The sequence below is a fragment of the Bicyclus anynana genome, chromosome 11 (assembly GCF_947172395.1).
Source record: "Bicyclus anynana chromosome 11, ilBicAnyn1.1, whole genome shotgun sequence".
NCBI lineage: Eukaryota > Metazoa > Arthropoda > Insecta > Lepidoptera > Nymphalidae > Bicyclus > Bicyclus anynana.
The window spans coordinates 14,502,307-14,519,325 of NC_069093.1; the positions used below are offsets into that span (position 1 = coordinate 14,502,307).

At 39.8% G+C, this 17,019-nt stretch overlaps 1 protein-coding gene across 2 annotated transcripts in view; it reads left to right on the forward strand.

Moving 5' to 3' along the window:
- LOC112046503 (unconventional myosin-XV) overlaps positions 1–17,019 on the forward strand; it is a 128,573-nt gene that overhangs the window by 46,978 nt on the left and 64,576 nt on the right. Inside the window, exons 1-16 of one of the 2 annotated variants that reach the window (XM_052884378.1) lie at positions 1,182–1,727; positions 5,101–5,351; positions 5,563–6,668; positions 6,839–7,002; positions 7,358–7,587; positions 8,394–8,612; positions 8,748–8,836; positions 10,594–10,732; positions 11,279–11,482; positions 11,704–11,833; positions 12,513–12,676; positions 13,216–13,306; positions 13,919–14,082; positions 14,654–14,844; positions 15,284–15,418; positions 16,783–16,952. In XM_052884378.1, the coding sequence (XP_052740338.1) occupies positions 1,506–1,727; positions 5,101–5,351; positions 5,563–6,668; positions 6,839–7,002; positions 7,358–7,587; positions 8,394–8,612; positions 8,748–8,836; positions 10,594–10,732; positions 11,279–11,482; positions 11,704–11,833; positions 12,513–12,676; positions 13,216–13,306; positions 13,919–14,082; positions 14,654–14,844; positions 15,284–15,418; positions 16,783–16,952 (3,669 nt within the window). In that variant the 5' untranslated portion in view covers positions 1,182–1,505. Of the gene's footprint in view, positions 1–1,181; positions 1,728–5,100; positions 5,352–5,562; positions 6,669–6,838; positions 7,003–7,357; positions 7,588–8,393; positions 8,613–8,747; positions 8,837–10,593; positions 10,733–11,278; positions 11,483–11,703; positions 11,834–12,512; positions 12,677–13,215; positions 13,307–13,918; positions 14,083–14,653; positions 14,845–15,283; positions 15,419–16,782; positions 16,953–17,019 lie in introns of those variants that run through there. The other variant, XM_052884379.1, reaches the window with a different exon arrangement.

Genomic DNA, 17,019 nt, shown 5'->3' on the forward strand with positions numbered 1-17,019 from the left:
GGTAATTCTTTCATCGAATTGTTTCATTATGGTGAAGTGAATTGGAATTCTGTGCAAAACATCGAATAATAAAAAATAGAACAGAAAGTGCGATATGTTATTCGACATTCAAAACCGCGAATGAGGAACTACTTTGGGTAGAAAGGGTCAAAAAGGTGTCTTGCTAGTTATGATATTTTCATTAAATTAGATAAATAATGTGAAGCATTTTAGTCATATTTTATGTTTGAATGCTTCATATAGGTATAGAAGTCATCGCAAATTATGGAATTGTGAAAATATCCATTACGTATATATTTGTTCGGAATGAAAAGCAGGTGGAAAGTTATGTCTGCTAAAATGATTCAGTTACAGCAACAAAATAATTAGCGACTGACGCTTGTGAAAAAAGTATACATTCCGACGTGATCTATGTGAGACGCTCGTTACGTTCACTTTCACACAATTCGCAATATTTCAGATGTGAAATGAATGTTGCATCTTAAAAAACTGCATTGAAATTCTTTGTATGAAGTTGTACAACCGCGCTAGGCCAAAATTCTGAATCTATATATATAGAAATGAATTGTTGTTCGTTAGTCTCGCTAAAACTCGAAAACGGCTGAACGGATTTATCTTATAAAAGTAAGTAAGACTTAGTTGACGAATAAAGATTTTTTCATTTTTCATTTCATTTTCATCTTATCTTGGTCTTGAAATGTCCGTGGAGGTATAGGGAAGGTTTAAAAGGTGAGAAAAATTAGAATAATTGCCGGGAAAACCATAGAAACAACCCTTTTCTATTTCCCATACAAACGTTTAAGAGTCAAGGGGTAGGGTATGGTAAGGGTAGAGTAGTGTAGAGTAGGGATAGGGAAGAAGTGCACATAAGTCAAAGCGAAGCTTGACCGGGTCCACTAGTTAGGAATAAAGACAATAACCTAACAAAGCGCTGTGCTTGTGACACACAATTCTACATTAGTAGTCTAATATTTTAGTGAATCATTGATTTGTTTTGCTAATTTAAGACTACTGACTAAGTTAAATCTTCGTGATTGTACGTTGTATAGGGGTCACCGTCCTCCATCTTTTTATTCAAAAAACTAATATTAAAAGCCGTTATATATAAGTAAAATTAATTACTTACTGTTATTGTTTGGTTTTTGAGACACCTACACATTTGAAAGCTTATGTCCTAAAGAGGTTAGAGTATAGATTATAGTTGTCACTTGCCTTGATTCCAATGGGGTCGAAATTTAGACTTCGTTGACTCAAATTTTTGTATAAATTTCTTTCCCCGAAAGTTCTATCTCAACCAATTTGGTAATCCGTGTTGTATTCACCATGAGCCTTCATAAAACGCTGCTGTATTTATTTGCGATTTTCGCTAAAATTTTACAATTAAAAAACGCAATTTTCTACATTGCAAAAACTAATTCAGATATCTTTGATAATACGAGTAAGATACCTGTCTTTTCCTTCTAAGATACTTGTTGGACATTCTGACATATTGACTGCCAAATCCGATGCGTGTACGCTTCGCACCCACGCCCCGCTCTTCTCCCGAATCATCACCAGAATACGTCACTCCATCAGCAATACGGAGACAGAAGAGAAAGAACCCAAACACAATGGTAACACCGATTCTGAAGCGAAGCACGCGATCGAAATACGGAAGCAGGAAGAAGCGGCGACAGCTGTCAATCCCACTTCTGAGAGACATGTGCTTGGATGTTTTGATGTGTAATGTACGTGTGATATTAACTTAACCTAACCTAACCTAATGTAATAGGTATAAAATAGAATTTTATTGATAAGATTTATCCAATAATTAATAGAATACATAGAAGCGTGCTAGAGGATGTTGTACAACAGTGGACAATAACGGCTTTGGAAATTTCGGTAAAAAAATTAGTTTAGTCTAAAAGGTTGAATAAAGTTTAAATTAAAAGTATTTGATACTTACTAGATTTTGTTTGAAATGAATGGCCATTTGGTAAAATGGCTTTTATTTGGTGGTTATCTCGGTATAAAGTAGCATAAGATTCATCTAATGTTAAAAGATTACCGTTGCCTATAAACATGTAAGTAAAAAGACTAGAGGTTAGATTACTGTTAAATGCGGTATAGGACGAACGGAATTTAGCTTATTATGAAACTACCCTAGAAAATGTGCTTTTAAAAATCACAGATTTACTGACGTACATCAATACATATACGCCTTCAACCTCCTTTTTGAATTTGGTTAATAAACAAAGCCTTAATGAAAGCTCCGTCTAATGTCTATAGCAACAATACCTAGAGGGTCACATAACAGTACCTGTAGATGAAATTATAACTGCTTAGCATTACCTATTCACTTGACCGAGTGCTGTGCCGCAATGTAGTAACGACCACAAATTATAAGTTGCAGGATTTATTACATCACCACTTTAGCGAACACATCGACACTGGTGCAATCCATTACCTTTTATGCATTAGTTTATAAATATAATTGAGGAAGACGGTGCGCATCGGAATGTAAAATGCAAAATGAGAACGACTCCGACAGCGAAATCCTTTTAGTTGTGAGCTTGATGGACTGATACAATTGTGTGACTTAAACTTAATGTAAATAGACGGAGACTTTGCTAATAACTGATTATTTACATCACTGTATCATAAAGTTGCATGCTACGAGTATGTTTCAACTCGTCATTATTAAATAAGCATTATTACTATGCAATGCGATTCGACACGCTCTATTGATATTCTTTAGACAAATTAGAAAAGTAGTCAGAAAGATCTGTGCATTTTAAACTTCATCACTGTACTTTCAAATAGCCTATTCATTTAAGTCTTTATTATCAATCTATTAAAATATACATCAAATCAATTGACAAAATGTCATCTACATACTGTATGATATCCATCAGTAAGCACCGGATGACATTTATTATATAGAATCTCAATTTCGTATATGTAGCATACGTCAAAGATAGTGTATTGGACAGCTGAGTTGGTATCAACGTTTCACACAAAACGACCGTTGAATTGTTTTATTCAACGAGCCCTCGTGCACTCAGGACAAATTAAAACTTGTCAAGTATTTGGTATGTGCATGAATTCACAACACGCTATCGGACCTTCTCGGACCAAGGCTCGTTTGGAACCCTCGTAACTTTAATTTTTATGTTTTCGACTAATTATTATCACCATTGTCTAATAATATTAATACTTGACGTTTAGAAAGTGCTTGTAAATTGAGTCTAATTAAAATAATTTATGAATTGTGACTTGACTTTTCTGAGGTCGAGCAATTAACGTCTATCGTTTTCCATTAGTCTCAGTAGTGTGGCACTAAGTTATGTTATGTCATACGCAAGTACGGGACGTAATAATTTTCCATCTGGCTGCAGTTTGGTGCCAGACGCCGGCGTTGTTTCGTTATTCCACAACTAAGTCACTGGGTATTACGTTACGCTGTTATAAGTTATTGTTATAACATCGGTTTCAGGATTATTTTTAATATTTTCTAATGTAATTGCAATTGAAAAATATATAATACCGTACTATAATCATAGAGACGTGATAGTCCAGTGGATATAACCTCTGCCTTCGATTCAAAGGGCGTAGGTTCGAATCCTGTCCGCGGCTTGTATCTCCAACTTTTCAGTTATGTGCATTTAAAGAAGTTAAATCACTTCACTCAAACGATGAAGGAAAAACATCGTGAAGAAAGAAGCATACCTGATAATTTTCTTAATTCCGATTCCGATTTAGATTTTTTTTGAAGCCGAATATTGTATTAATGATTAGTATAATCATTGCCTCATTGTTTTCGAGGTTATGGGCCCTAGCGTGTGTACTCGATTCAGAGAGGTTGTATAAAATAAGTGATATTTAATGACAGCCACTGACGATCAAGTAATTTCACATGGCTGCAACCGATAAAACTGTTCGTGTGTTGGTCGCGATGTGCATGACATCAAGTCGATCGCTACTCACACACGATCAGTTTTGTCGAACAAAGCGCTGCAGGCATGTGGACTTTTCGGATGGTGAGTGGCTAGCATTAAGATAGGCTGATACATGTTTTTGTAAAATATAAAACTATGTTTTTATACTCGGATAAGTAGATATGTTAATTTATACCATAAACTAAATGAATAAAATTTAAAGAGACAACTTATAACATACATACAGTAGGTAACTGTCATGCATACTTCGTTAATAACATAGCTACGCAGTAAAAGAGAATCTCCTTTGTCCAAGCCTGTATAATAAATATTAAATAATATGAACCTTAATATCGTAAAGGGTCAAATAAGGTATAATAAGCAGAAAGTCGTCAAACATGTACAAAATATTCCGGTGATACCGGTTGACGCTGTATGAATATGTACCTATGTGGGTAAGTCAATAGGAATATTTACTAATTTATAAATGCAATACACTGGATTCAGTACAAAATACTAAGTAGGTACCTACCCTACATTTTTTATTACATATTGTTTAAAATATATCAATCATAAATTAGGTATACTAAGTGAACTGACACCCAAATACACAAATTCACTCATTGGAATGTTGCATAAGTTATACTTTTAATTAGAGAAAGGAAGAAGTAGGTACATAAGTCATTTTAACTTGATTCATATGTATTAGTGTTACGGTCTTCCTTGTTCAAGCATACACCGAGTATTTTTTTGTCTTTAACCCGAAATACCACTTAATGTACCCAATGTCTATAATCGATTAGTGTTATTATAAAAAAAATTGGTTGTTTGTAAAGTCGGTTTACAGAGAACGTGACAACGTCATAAGAAAACTGATGGAATGGTTGCATTTTTCAATAGAAAATGTTCGTTTCTCTAAAATACTGTTTATTAATCTTCATAGGCCAGAATATACTTTATTTCTTGTAAAAATGTTGGCAACCCTAGAGCGAGGGAACGAAGCACGACGTCATCATTTTTCGAGTGTGCAGCCGGCTCCAACGAATTATAAGACGTTGTTACGTCAAAAAACAAAGTACAATTCAAAGAGTTACAATTAACGCGGCCACGTATACGGTGTATAATTGGATTAGCTTTAGAGAATACAAATAAAGAAATAAATGAGCTATTTTGTCTTTTCCAGCCCCAAACCTTCGCCCTACAAATGGGTAACGGCGAAGAGGAAGGGGACCCAGTATGGCCGCGCGAGGAGCTCGGTCCCACCGGCGTGGAAGACATGACGCGCCTCCACGACCTGCACGAAGCCGCCCTGCTCTGGAACCTCAAGCTCAGATACGAACAAGGCCTCATATACACTTACGCGGGCTCCATCCTCGTAGCCGTCAATCCTTACAGGCCAGTGGATGCGCTATACGGCCTACAAACCGCCAGAAGGTGAGAAAATTGTTGTGTAACTCTATGACTATTGTGAGACACGCTTAAGTATTTATAAACGTGAAACCGGTCATGCAATCAACACTGCATGATGAGTTATGATTACGAGTCTGGAAACTAGTTAAGTAAATGATGTAAATAATTCAAAAATGAACTCACGTATTACTAAATAGTAAATACTAGTTTAAGAGAGTGTTTTTGTGCATTTTAGGTATCACGCAGCTGAGGCATTAGGGGACCTGCCTCCACATCTTTTCGCGATAGCAGCGGCCGCGCGAAGCTCCCTGCCGTATCCTCAAGCCATTCTGATTTCCGGGGAGTCGGGGGCTGGCAAAACGGAGTCCACCAAGCTGGCCGTCCAATTCCTGGCCGCAGTGGCGCCCGCTCCGCCTGGCAGAGCACCCGTTTCTGAACAGATTCTCGAGGCCGCACCCCTACTCGAGGCGTTCGGTAACGCCAGAACACCAAAAAATCATAACTCTAGTCGATTCGGTAAATTACTGGAACTTTACTTTAAAGATGGCGCACTAGCCGGTGCGAGGGTCGCACATTATTTATTAGAGAAATCCCGCATAGTCACCCAATCGCCCGGTGAACGGAATTATCACGTGTTTTATGAACTCTTAGCGGGGTTGGATGAAGAGCAAAGGAAATCTAGAGGCTTATTGACGGCCGAACATTATTTTTATTTAAATCAAGGCGGAGACTCCGGCGGCGCCGGCGCAGGGGCTGATTGGTCAGCGTTGTGCGGTGCTATGCAAGTTCTCGGCATTGGAGACGCCGAACGCGAGGATATTATAAAGGTTTTAGCGGCGGTTTTACATTTAGGTAACGTTTATTTTCATAGAAGACAGTTGAGACACGGACAAGAAGGTGTTCAACTAGGTGGCGGCGCGGAAGTGCGATGGGCGGCACATTTACTCAAAGTACCTGCAGAAGAGTTGGCTAGAGCACTCACAACGAGAGTGACAGCAGCGCGAGCGGAGCGCATGCGGTCTCCGCTGCCGATAGACCAAGCGTTAGACGCAAGAGACGCTTTCGCTAAAGCGCTTTACTCCTCCCTATTCAGCTGGCTAGTCCTTCGAATAAATTCGATAGTCCACCGAGCTGGATTACACGATGCTCACCGAATATCTCTCCTCGATATCTTCGGATTCGAAGACTTGGAAGAGAATTCCTTCGAGCAACTATGTATAAATTACGCTAACGAAACTCTACAGCATTATTTCAATAAGCATATTTTTAAATTGGAGCAGCAAGAATACCAAAAAGAGAGGTTGGAGTGGTCCAACCTCACGTGGAACGATAACTCACCAGGTTCGTATCTATTGCTTTTTTTGTCGCTTTTCCGCATCCCGACTGGAGACTGCACAGACAGAACTGCGCAGTCTACGACCGAGTATGTGGGGCTTATTCGTTTCTGTTGCTGTCTTATTAAATGTATTGTTTGTTTGCGTGTGTTTTTGACGTCTACGTTTATCTTTTAGTAATACAACTCCTAAGCAAGAAGCCCGTGGGTATCCTGCATCTGCTGGATGACGAGAGCAACTTCCCGCGGGCGTCCGACGTGTCGTTCCTTGAAAAGTGCCATTACAATCACGCTCTCAACGAATTGTACTCTAGACCTAGATTAGGAGCAAATGAGTTCGGGGTAAGTTTACCGATAAATAAAAAAACATACATACATCCGAACGTAGAACTTGCTCCATTTAAGAAATTGTTAAAAAGGAACTATATTAGTAATAGGTACGTGAATTATAGATTTCATGAACTACTTTTTATGTCGCATCTAGACCCTTTACACGAGTTGCGTTTTGTAATGTACTCCTGTAGATGTTTGCAACCTTATGGAGTGTTTTCAGTATTGGGCCCTGGACTAGTTTTATCAGGCTCTGACTAAAAAAATATAAGAATCGCTATCAGTGATCAGCACTGCATTATAAATTAAACCTATCTATATCGAGGTAACATTAAAAATAATTAACCGACTTCATTTTTCCCTTTAGATCAAACATTACGCCGGGCAAGTTTGGTACAACGTCGAAGGGTTCCTCGACAAGAACCGTGACGCCCTTCGAGCTGATGTGCTAGAACTGTTATGTAGTAGCGAAGTACCTCTGGTGGCAGAGATGTCGGCACAGCTCCGCGCGCAGCACGATATGAACAAAACCCTTCCCAGGGGAGCTAACGGAAGATTTGTCACTATGAAGCCCAGGACACCTACTGTTGCAGCCAGGTACTTATTATGTAGTGTGTCCAGACAATATGCTATAGACGGAATAGTAATATTAGTTTGCTAAAAGACTGGTTATCTTAGACTGATTACCTCTTAGGTCATTGATATTTTCAGTCGTCAAACCTTTCTTGGTTTCTGCATGAAACAAACGTTCATATATTTAAGAAACCAAGGCATAATTGAAATTAAATTGTTTGCTTTTAAAAAACTTTTTTAACCTAAATCGTATTTATTTTGGTTAGATACCAAAAGGTTTTAAAAAATTATTGGCGAATTTGAAACAATCAAATTGTTAATTAAAACTATATTATTTAGAAACGCATTTCTTGTGTGTTACACAGCATTTCTAAGGTCAGGATTGCCATTAAAGCTATGAATTACTTAGTATGCGAGGTAACAGTACTTGGCATTTGCATGCTTTATCGAGTCCTGCATACCTTTGTCTTCCATAAATAAACTTCTTTGCATTACCGTTTGTAAACGTAAAAGTAAAATTATATTCTTCTGACGAATGATGAAAATTATTATTATTATTATTCGTGATAAACTCATAAACTACTGATATGATATATAGATTGAGTCTCCCAAGTGTTTGTAAAAGTTGGAACATGGATATTCAGCATACTTTTGATAATAAGACTAGTACCTCCGTTTTACATGCCCATATCAAGCTTACATTTTACTCCTCAATTTCTCTGTACTGATGCATTTTTTGACTTTTCATTTGGACTTTTTCCCATAAATATGTATTCCTTATTTTATTCATCCTAGTCACAGTTTACTGATAAGTGTTTCTTTCCTTACAGATTTTCCGACAGTCTTCACCAACTACTGGAGTCCATGTCTCGTTGCAACCCATGGTTCGTGCGCTGCATCAAGCCCAACACAGACAAGACGGCGATGAAGTTCGACATGCCGTGTGTACTGGCACAGCTTCGATATACCGGCATGCTTGACACCATCAAGATAAGGCAGATGGGCTACCCTATACGGATACCCTTCCAGAGCTTCGTGGACAGATATCGGTAAGGATTAAGACTGATGACATAGTTAATAAAATTGTTTCTAATTCGTTTTTGGTGCAGTTGATGTGATTTCTATAGGGATAATTTTGTAATATTTATAAGCAATTTTTATTACAAATATATTTACGTTTTCAGATACTTGTTGAAGTCCATGCCGCCTCGATCCACCCCCTATAGAGAGATATGCAACACTATACTTACCGAGATGCCACCTACGGGAGCCGGTATGTATCTGATTATAATCGCTTGCAAAATCACTTCCAAAATGGGCGAAATGGGATGAGAGGGTACACTGATTCATATATGTAAAAAGATAAGTGTATGTATAGTTAAACCCTTAGGATGTCGGAAATAGGTTTACTAATAATAGGATTAGATAGGTGGCAAGAAAAAATACTGGCAAGTAGTATTATTATACCACAGTTATAAAAAGAGATAGATACCATAGTGTCTAAGACTTCATTCAAATGATTGGGGTTAGTAATAAATCGTGTATTGGTTATGGTAATGAACTATTGCTCATTCATAGAACGCCTACATGTTAGTAAAACGTAATTAGCTGTCGAGGAAATCCGATCTCTTTAATGAATAACGCCTACTGTTCATTGTAGAAAATACAATGGAATGACTTACCTATCCATAATGCTAAATAACTATGTTCTGATTTGTTTTTAGGGTACTGAACGTACGAAGTTTAATAATATTTTGTGGTTTTTTAATGTGGTCATTATTCCCCATTCTCCTCGAACAGTGAAAAGTTTGTACTAGGAATAGAACGACAAGGGTTGGTATCAAAGCCTCATCTCAGTTAGACTCAGGCTTCTGAGGCGTCAAAAAGAAAATAATTAAAAATGTTTGTCACACTAACTCCTAGTACAAGTTTTTTGTTTTGTTTGAAAGGGAAAGGTAAATTGGTCATGCTAAAACCATGGCTTCTTCTTTCCTAGGCCTTTTCCACACTTGGCCACTTATATGTAAATAAAGAAAAAACATAGCTAATACTCATATTCTTTAAAAAAAAACACTTGTTGCACTATAATACTGGAATACCACTAAACTGAATTACACCTTACATGTTTGTGGCACTAGTAACCATAGAAACTAACTGTATGTATGAGTTACTGTTCCAAAATAAACAGAATGATTTATAGAAGTTACAAATGAAACCCTTTAGATAAGATTATCTTATCTAGAACATAATTACATATTATATGATATCTTCGACATAATGACCTAAACAATTACTCTATCGAAATAATTTTGATAGAAATTATCGAAAGGTTCTATTATAGATCTCTTATCAGAGTAAATTATTTTCTTCATTCTCGGCTCAGTCGCGAAGCAATAGGCAATCAAAAATGTTTAAACTCATGAAGAAAATGAAATGGAAAAATGTTAAGAAGCACACTAGTGATTATAAAGCAATGGTGTTGAGTGAGTAAATTTTTTTTAGATATTTTAAATTTAGATGACGTGTCACCATCATCATGTGTTACCAGAATCGTAACTGTAGTATGAGATATTTATACAACTCTACAGCGTTAGTTTCGATTTCGTTACTATCTCTCTCTTTCTAACTGAAAAAGTTTAGATAGTAGATGTTATAAAATCGTTTCAGAATAGCGCTATTGAAAAATTTCAAATTAAGAATGTCAAGCGAAGCTTTGAAAATGTCCATATTACCTACTACCACTACTAACATACACACAGGCCAAAATACCTTTTCCGAGCGGCCCTCTAAGCCCAGGGCTGACTATCAGAGGACGTTCTCAGAGAGTCGGTGCTTCCATCTCTTAGACTGCTTCAGCTTTCGGGGCCCATCAGGCGATGCTTCTGCGCTCGTCCGAAACCGCTGAGGTCCCATTAAGAGATAAAATTACTAATAACAGAGCTAGTTAATTTATCTAGTTCTGTTGAGGGGCTTGCAACGACTCTAAGACATGACGATGTTTCTAATAAAGCGTTTTGGGTGCTTTTCCAGTGGGTGCAGACTTCCAGCTGGGTGCGGCGCGGGTGTTCGTGCGTGAGGCGCTACACCGCGCGCTGGAGCGAGGTCGAGCTGACAAGCTGCGCGCCGCCGCCACGCTGTTGCAGGCGCAGATTAGGGGATACTTGGCCAGGTGATTGATTGACTGATTGACTAAGTTATGAAATTTCCCTGAAGCCTCAAATGCACTACTCGCAGTGGCGTGCACAAGGCTTTTACTAAGCGTAGCCACAGGTACAATATATATAGGTAATAGGTATGCAAAATGAAAAGTTCCTTCTTCAATTTAAGTATAACAGGTTCGTATTCTTAATGACTCCACCTGGATAGGCAGTGCATTTTTACATATATGAAGTGCACGCCACTGACTGCTCGCCTCGACGCTTCGAAGTCGTGAAGTGAGCCGAGTAGTATAGTGAGGCGCTTCGTGTTCGAACCTCGGATCACTTTGTGTCCTTTGATTCGGTCAAAAACGACGACAATTAGAAGTTTAGCGAGGCAGGCGAAGTCTGTGAATACACTACTTTATTCAACCAACAACGCGAACAGTATAACACAGCTAAATTCTTTAAATTTGGTACTAGTTACTCCTATTGTGATGTCTCGTTTATTAATAAGGACTTTTAACGGAGGAGAAATTTGTGTAAATAATTTTAATTTGTATTGTATTGTGTGACAGGAAACACTACCAGCAAATGCGCGAGAGCGCCGTCCGCATCCAGTCGTGGTGGAAGGGCGCGCGCGAGCGGCAGCGCTTTGTTGCGGTGCGGCGCGGCATAGTGCGCGCGCAGGCGCTGGTGCGCGGCCGGCGGGCGCGCGCACGCACCCGCGCTATGAAGGAGCAGATGAGGAGGCGGCTGGAAGCGCAGAAAGCGGCCGCCAAGTAAGCTATATCATCATTAGCTCTCCTCCTCTTTTTATTATTATTCCGAGGGTCGTGACCCCTACCACTAACTTGATTGTTGACGATTTCGCGAAATGTGTCATGCTTTCCTGTTTCTATGTTGTGTTATTTTTCACTGTTTGTGAATACTGAATCCAGTGTAGTTGACGTGTTCAAATTATTACTTATTTATTTTCATAACATCTATTTGTTCTTTTCAGACGGCGAGCGGCAGAACAAAAGGCCAAAGCAGAAAGTCTACAGGTGTTAGAAGTACCGGCCGAGTTAGCTTTCATATTATCCAAGATCGACGAGTGGCAACCACCACACACCGATAAGAACATTTCTAAAGTAAGACTAGATTTATGACACATAGATAGTGTGCAGGAATCGTAAACCGTTTTATGTGCCCCGAAGTGGGAGCCCTCAACGCATCGACGCATCAACGCTACGATAAGTACGCTTGTGTGCGTATCCTCGAGTGAAATTAGCTTATCTCTTACATATTCACAGAAGTGGCTTACGTTAGAGTGAAAAATTGTTAGATGTTGCGGGTCTAAAGGTTATTAGTCTAAGGACATTGTATTGAGACGAGTACTGCGATATTTTCTCATTTCCATGAGCTATTGAAGTAGTAAATAAAACGTAACTACTTACTGAGTACTAGTGGAAAGCTACATTGGCAGCAAGTAACGTAAGCTATTTAAGTCCCTGTATTCCCACGGCAGTGAGTACTACGCTAGTGTAACTGTAGGGCGTCCGCTGGAACGTAATTCGTATTATGCGAAATGCTATCGCCTTTAACAGAGTGACACATATTATTAGACTATGTTACTCGCTGATAATGTGGTTTTCCATTTGAGAATTTTTAAAAATAGGTTTAGATGTCTACGCGTGAAAGTATATCAAAGAAATTTACATTTATAATATTAGTTAGGAATTAATGATTCTCTCTTTCCCTTTCTCTCTTTCTGATAGAAATCTCTTAGAATCTTAGTTTATGGCGTTTTCTAACCGACTATACTTGCAGGTGTCGGGCGAGGTGCACGCAGAAGAGGAGCGTATTCAGCTGCCGAGGGACTTGCAGCAGTTCGCCTTCTCCAAGTTCAGTTCCGTGTACTTCGCGGACGGCGGCCAGCTCAGCCCTAAGAAGCACCCCATCACTAAACCCTTCCTGTCCAAAGCTGCGGTTCGGTGAGGGTTATTTTATTCATCATCATCAGTTTGTTTTAATGGTCCACTGCATGGCCCAGTGCTTTTTTCTTATGAGAGGGGATTTGGATCATGACCATGTTTAACGCGGGTAGCTTAAAAATAATAATATTTTACTTTCTTCAGCAGAAGTTTGGCTTTCAAAAGATAGTAGGTGTTTAAATCAAGTCCCTAGGCTGTAATAATCATTGATCTAATATTACTCTTAGTTATAGGGTAAATAATGTCTGAATAAAAGATCAGGGTTTCGAAGTGACTCACCACGTTGCTCCCAATGTCTGTTGATCGAGGGATAATGTTTGACACGATAATAATAATTTTATGGTATTGCTGAAATGTTTGTGGGCTCTTCTTAGATAAAAGGCGTGTTTGGAACCCCAACACAGTTTAACAGTGGAGATACTGAATCTTTATTCAATACATACTCATATTGTTTGACTTCATTGTTTTAACTCATAAATTGAGTTGAGAACGCTATAAAAAGTAGAACCCAAGAAAATAACGGTTTTGAAATGTTTTAGGGATCAAGACTTCAATGATGCTGTCGCAGTTTTTAAATTGATTTTGAGATGGTGCGACGAGTCCGCTGCTGGGAACGAAGCCCGACAAAAGGTATAACGTAAAAGATCAAAAAGAAATGATATCACACTAAATACATTTTCATGTATACGCCTAATAACAAGGCAAATACATATTCCTCTAACTGTCGAAAAGTTGACTGGTCTCATGGTCATGGAGAGCCTTTCTTTTACACCCTTATTGGAAATTGTAGAACCGACTACGCCAAACATTGTAAGTTTGTAGATAACTTAAAAAAGTTAAAGTTGATAGCACAACTACAGCCCGCCTAATTGTAACCGAAAAACCATCGTCTCTATCGGACAGCTCTTGGTTGCATGTTGTAAGAAACCCAGAGCGATCGTTTCTGTTACTGAACTGTGTTAGGCGATGTATTTCCATTAGTTGGGCAATCTGCTTATCCCATAAATTTCTAACATCATCATATCAGCCATTGAACGTCCACTGCAGGACATAGGCCTCTTATAGGGACTACCAAACATCACGATCTTGAGCCGCCTGCATCAAGCGAATCCCTGCGACTTGCTTGATGTCGTCAGACCCTGCGCTGCGCTTTCTAGTGCGGGGTCGGGGGTGCAGCAATGGCGACCCCGCATAAATTACTAATGTAAGAGAATCATTGTCTAAATATGACTTTTGTTCCAGGTGTTAGCAGACTACATAGCGTCGCGTGGTCTGTCGTCCCGCGGTCTCCGGGACGAGATCCTGGTGCAGCTGTGCAACCAGGCGGGCGGGGACGCGGGGCCGCGGGTCATGAAGCTGCTGGCTCACTGCCTCGCTGCCTTCCAACCTGGACCTGCCTTGCACAAGTATGTACCCTTAGATGATGGCATAGCCTCCAGTAGGTTTAATATTCCCGCCACGAGATATCTCGTAACAAGTGACAGGCATATTGTAAACTCTTACGTTGCGATTGAACTAAAGAGTGAGCGATATTATCTATTCCGTCAATATATTTATGCAAGAAACGTATTTGACTTTCATTTAATCGTAGATTTGTTTAATAACAAACAAGAACCAGAATTTGTAGCATTTTAGTTTGCGTAGTTCATTGGTTCATATCCGGCTCGAAGGACTATGTGGACTGTATTTGCTGTAGGAGGGAAACAATGCTATGAGAATTAAAGTTTGCTGTGTTGCCAGTATATTTTTACTTATCTACACTAGTATTATTAAGAGGAAAGATTTGTATTTTTTATGTAACGAATAAACTCAAAACTAGTGTACCTATTTGAAAATATCTTTAATTAATAGAAATGTACATTAAAAGGCTATATTTTATTATGGGAAAGAGAATTTTGCGAGTTTCTGCTAGTTTATAATATTTTAATGTTAAGCCCAACACAGAACGTGTCGTAACTACTAAATGAATATTGCCAGGTACCTAGTCCGGCTGGTATCGGAGCGCACGAGCGGGTCGGAGCGCGCGCGCCTGCTGCGGTTGCTGTGCGGCGCAGAGGCGGCCGCCGCGAGGGTGTCCACAGTGCCGCGCCGCGCTCCGCCCACCACGCTAGAGTGGCGCGCCGCTGCGGATGGCGCGCGCCCTGCTTTGCCGCTCAGATTATATGACGGTAGGTAATTAAGTTTGACTACAGCTTGTTAACAAAAATTCGTAGAAGGTAGGAAATTTACGTGTTAATGTTATTTCCTATTTAAACATTTCTTTAAATTTATTACATTATACATACATTCGTATGATGAAACCAGGTCAAATTTTAGTTTTATAAATTGACTAACTATGTCAACTATAGTTTTATAAATTGACTAACTATGTCAACTATTATGTGATCATCGAGTAGCGCCAGTGGACGCCCGCGGCTTTTTCCGGTCTTAGACTGCTTTAATCCGGCCTTACTAAAAACTATCTCCCTGTCAAATTTCAGCTTTGTTAAAGCTTTCAAGCTGTTCAAGATTTTGTGATGAATGACCTTTCGCTTTTATATATTAAGATCAGAGGACTTTTTTGGGCTTTTCCTTTGTGAGAAATAAAAACATTGTTCATTGTGACAGACACGGTGCACTCGGTGTGCGTGGAGTCGTGGACGACGTGCGAGCGCGCCGCCGCCAGCGCGCTGGCCGCCGCCGGTGTCTCGCGCAACGCCAGCGGCTGGTCGCTCACCCTCGAACACAACGGACAGCTGACTGGTACGTCATTGCTTCATATCTTTAACCGATTACGCAGCACATGCAATAGAAGACAGAAAAAAAAAATGTTTTTTCTTTTGGAGTTTACTCGTTGAGAATCGATTTTTCATAAATATAGCCCCGGTATGGGCAGTAAAATTCGATGAACGAATGATAGCGTTACGTTTTTCTGCGCAACCTATTCTGCGCACCTTTTACCGAGCGCTGTTGGCGGGCGCGCACGCCGCGGCCTTCTGCTCCTCGGTTGTGCAACTTTCACTTTTCAGGCGTAAGTATTGAGACACACATAACGTATGCTGCGGGGCAACATACACCTATTTAGACAGTCGATCTGAAACAGTAAACTCCATTCGTGCGTCGGAGAGCTCATACACACTTCTTTTTTAAATTGTGTCGCACTTCACATATTTTGTTTTTTTTTTCACGTTTTTCCGACCTTGTGTAACGTTTTGTAGAAGAATAATTCCCAAGAGTAATTTACCGTTATGTAAGTGTGGACGAAAACATCCCAGCGACGTCTATTGTAGTTCTGATGCGTCAACCACCTGAGCAATTAAATACCAAGACTCAAGTATCAACATCAAACAACACTCTGTCAATATCACAAGCTTGAAAAGGTACCAGCTGAGCATTGTACTGCATGAAACAAGCAAAATGCTGGGACCATGCGACACTGATTTTGAGCTGTTAAAAAAGTTGAATAATTTTCCCACTTTCGCCACATTTTTCATTGCTACTTCGTTTCTATCGGTCATAACGTTATACTATGTAGCCTTTCTCGATGAATGGACTATTTCGAAAAATGAAAAGAATTTTTCAATTCCAACCAGTAAATTCTGAAATTAGCGCCTTTAACCAACCAACCAACCAACCAACAAACAAATAAACAAACTCAGTATCAGTTCTTATTCTTTACAAGTTTGCCCCTCACTACAATCTCACTTGATAGTTTAAGTAATGATGCAATCTAAAACGGAAGCGTGCTAACTTGTTAGGAGTAGGATGAAAAACCACACCCCTTTCAGCTCAGCTTTCGGTTTCTACACGACATAGTACCAAAACGCTAAATCGTATTAAGGAAACCTCAATCGGCCCAGCCGGGGATTGAACTCTCCTCCGACCTCAGTCTTTTTTTTTTTTTAAAGAATATTAGCCATTTTTTTATAATATGATCAATTCCCCTCCAACTAGTCGGAAAGACTGTGCTAGTGGGTACGACAATAGACCAACGGGGCTAGTATTGAACCACCACCTCTCGGTGATGATGCCAACCGCTCTTACCGTTGAGCTATTGAGGTCTTGTGATTCCACCGCGCATAGCACTGCGCCACGAAGGCTGTCAAAGGATTGAATTCTGTTACCAGAATGGGCGGGCTGCGAGTACGCGCTGGACGCGGTGGGCGAGGTGGAGACGTGGGCGGCGCTGGCGGGCGCGCGCAGCGAGCCGCTGCGGGCCTCCGCCGCGCGCCTGCCGCCGCCCGCGCCGCCGCCGCGCGCCTCCTCCGCCGACACCGAGCGCACCTTGAGGCCACAGGTAAACAATCACTATTTATTTCATCTTTTTTTTTTTTTGGAAACTCTGGTTTACATCAAGCGAATCG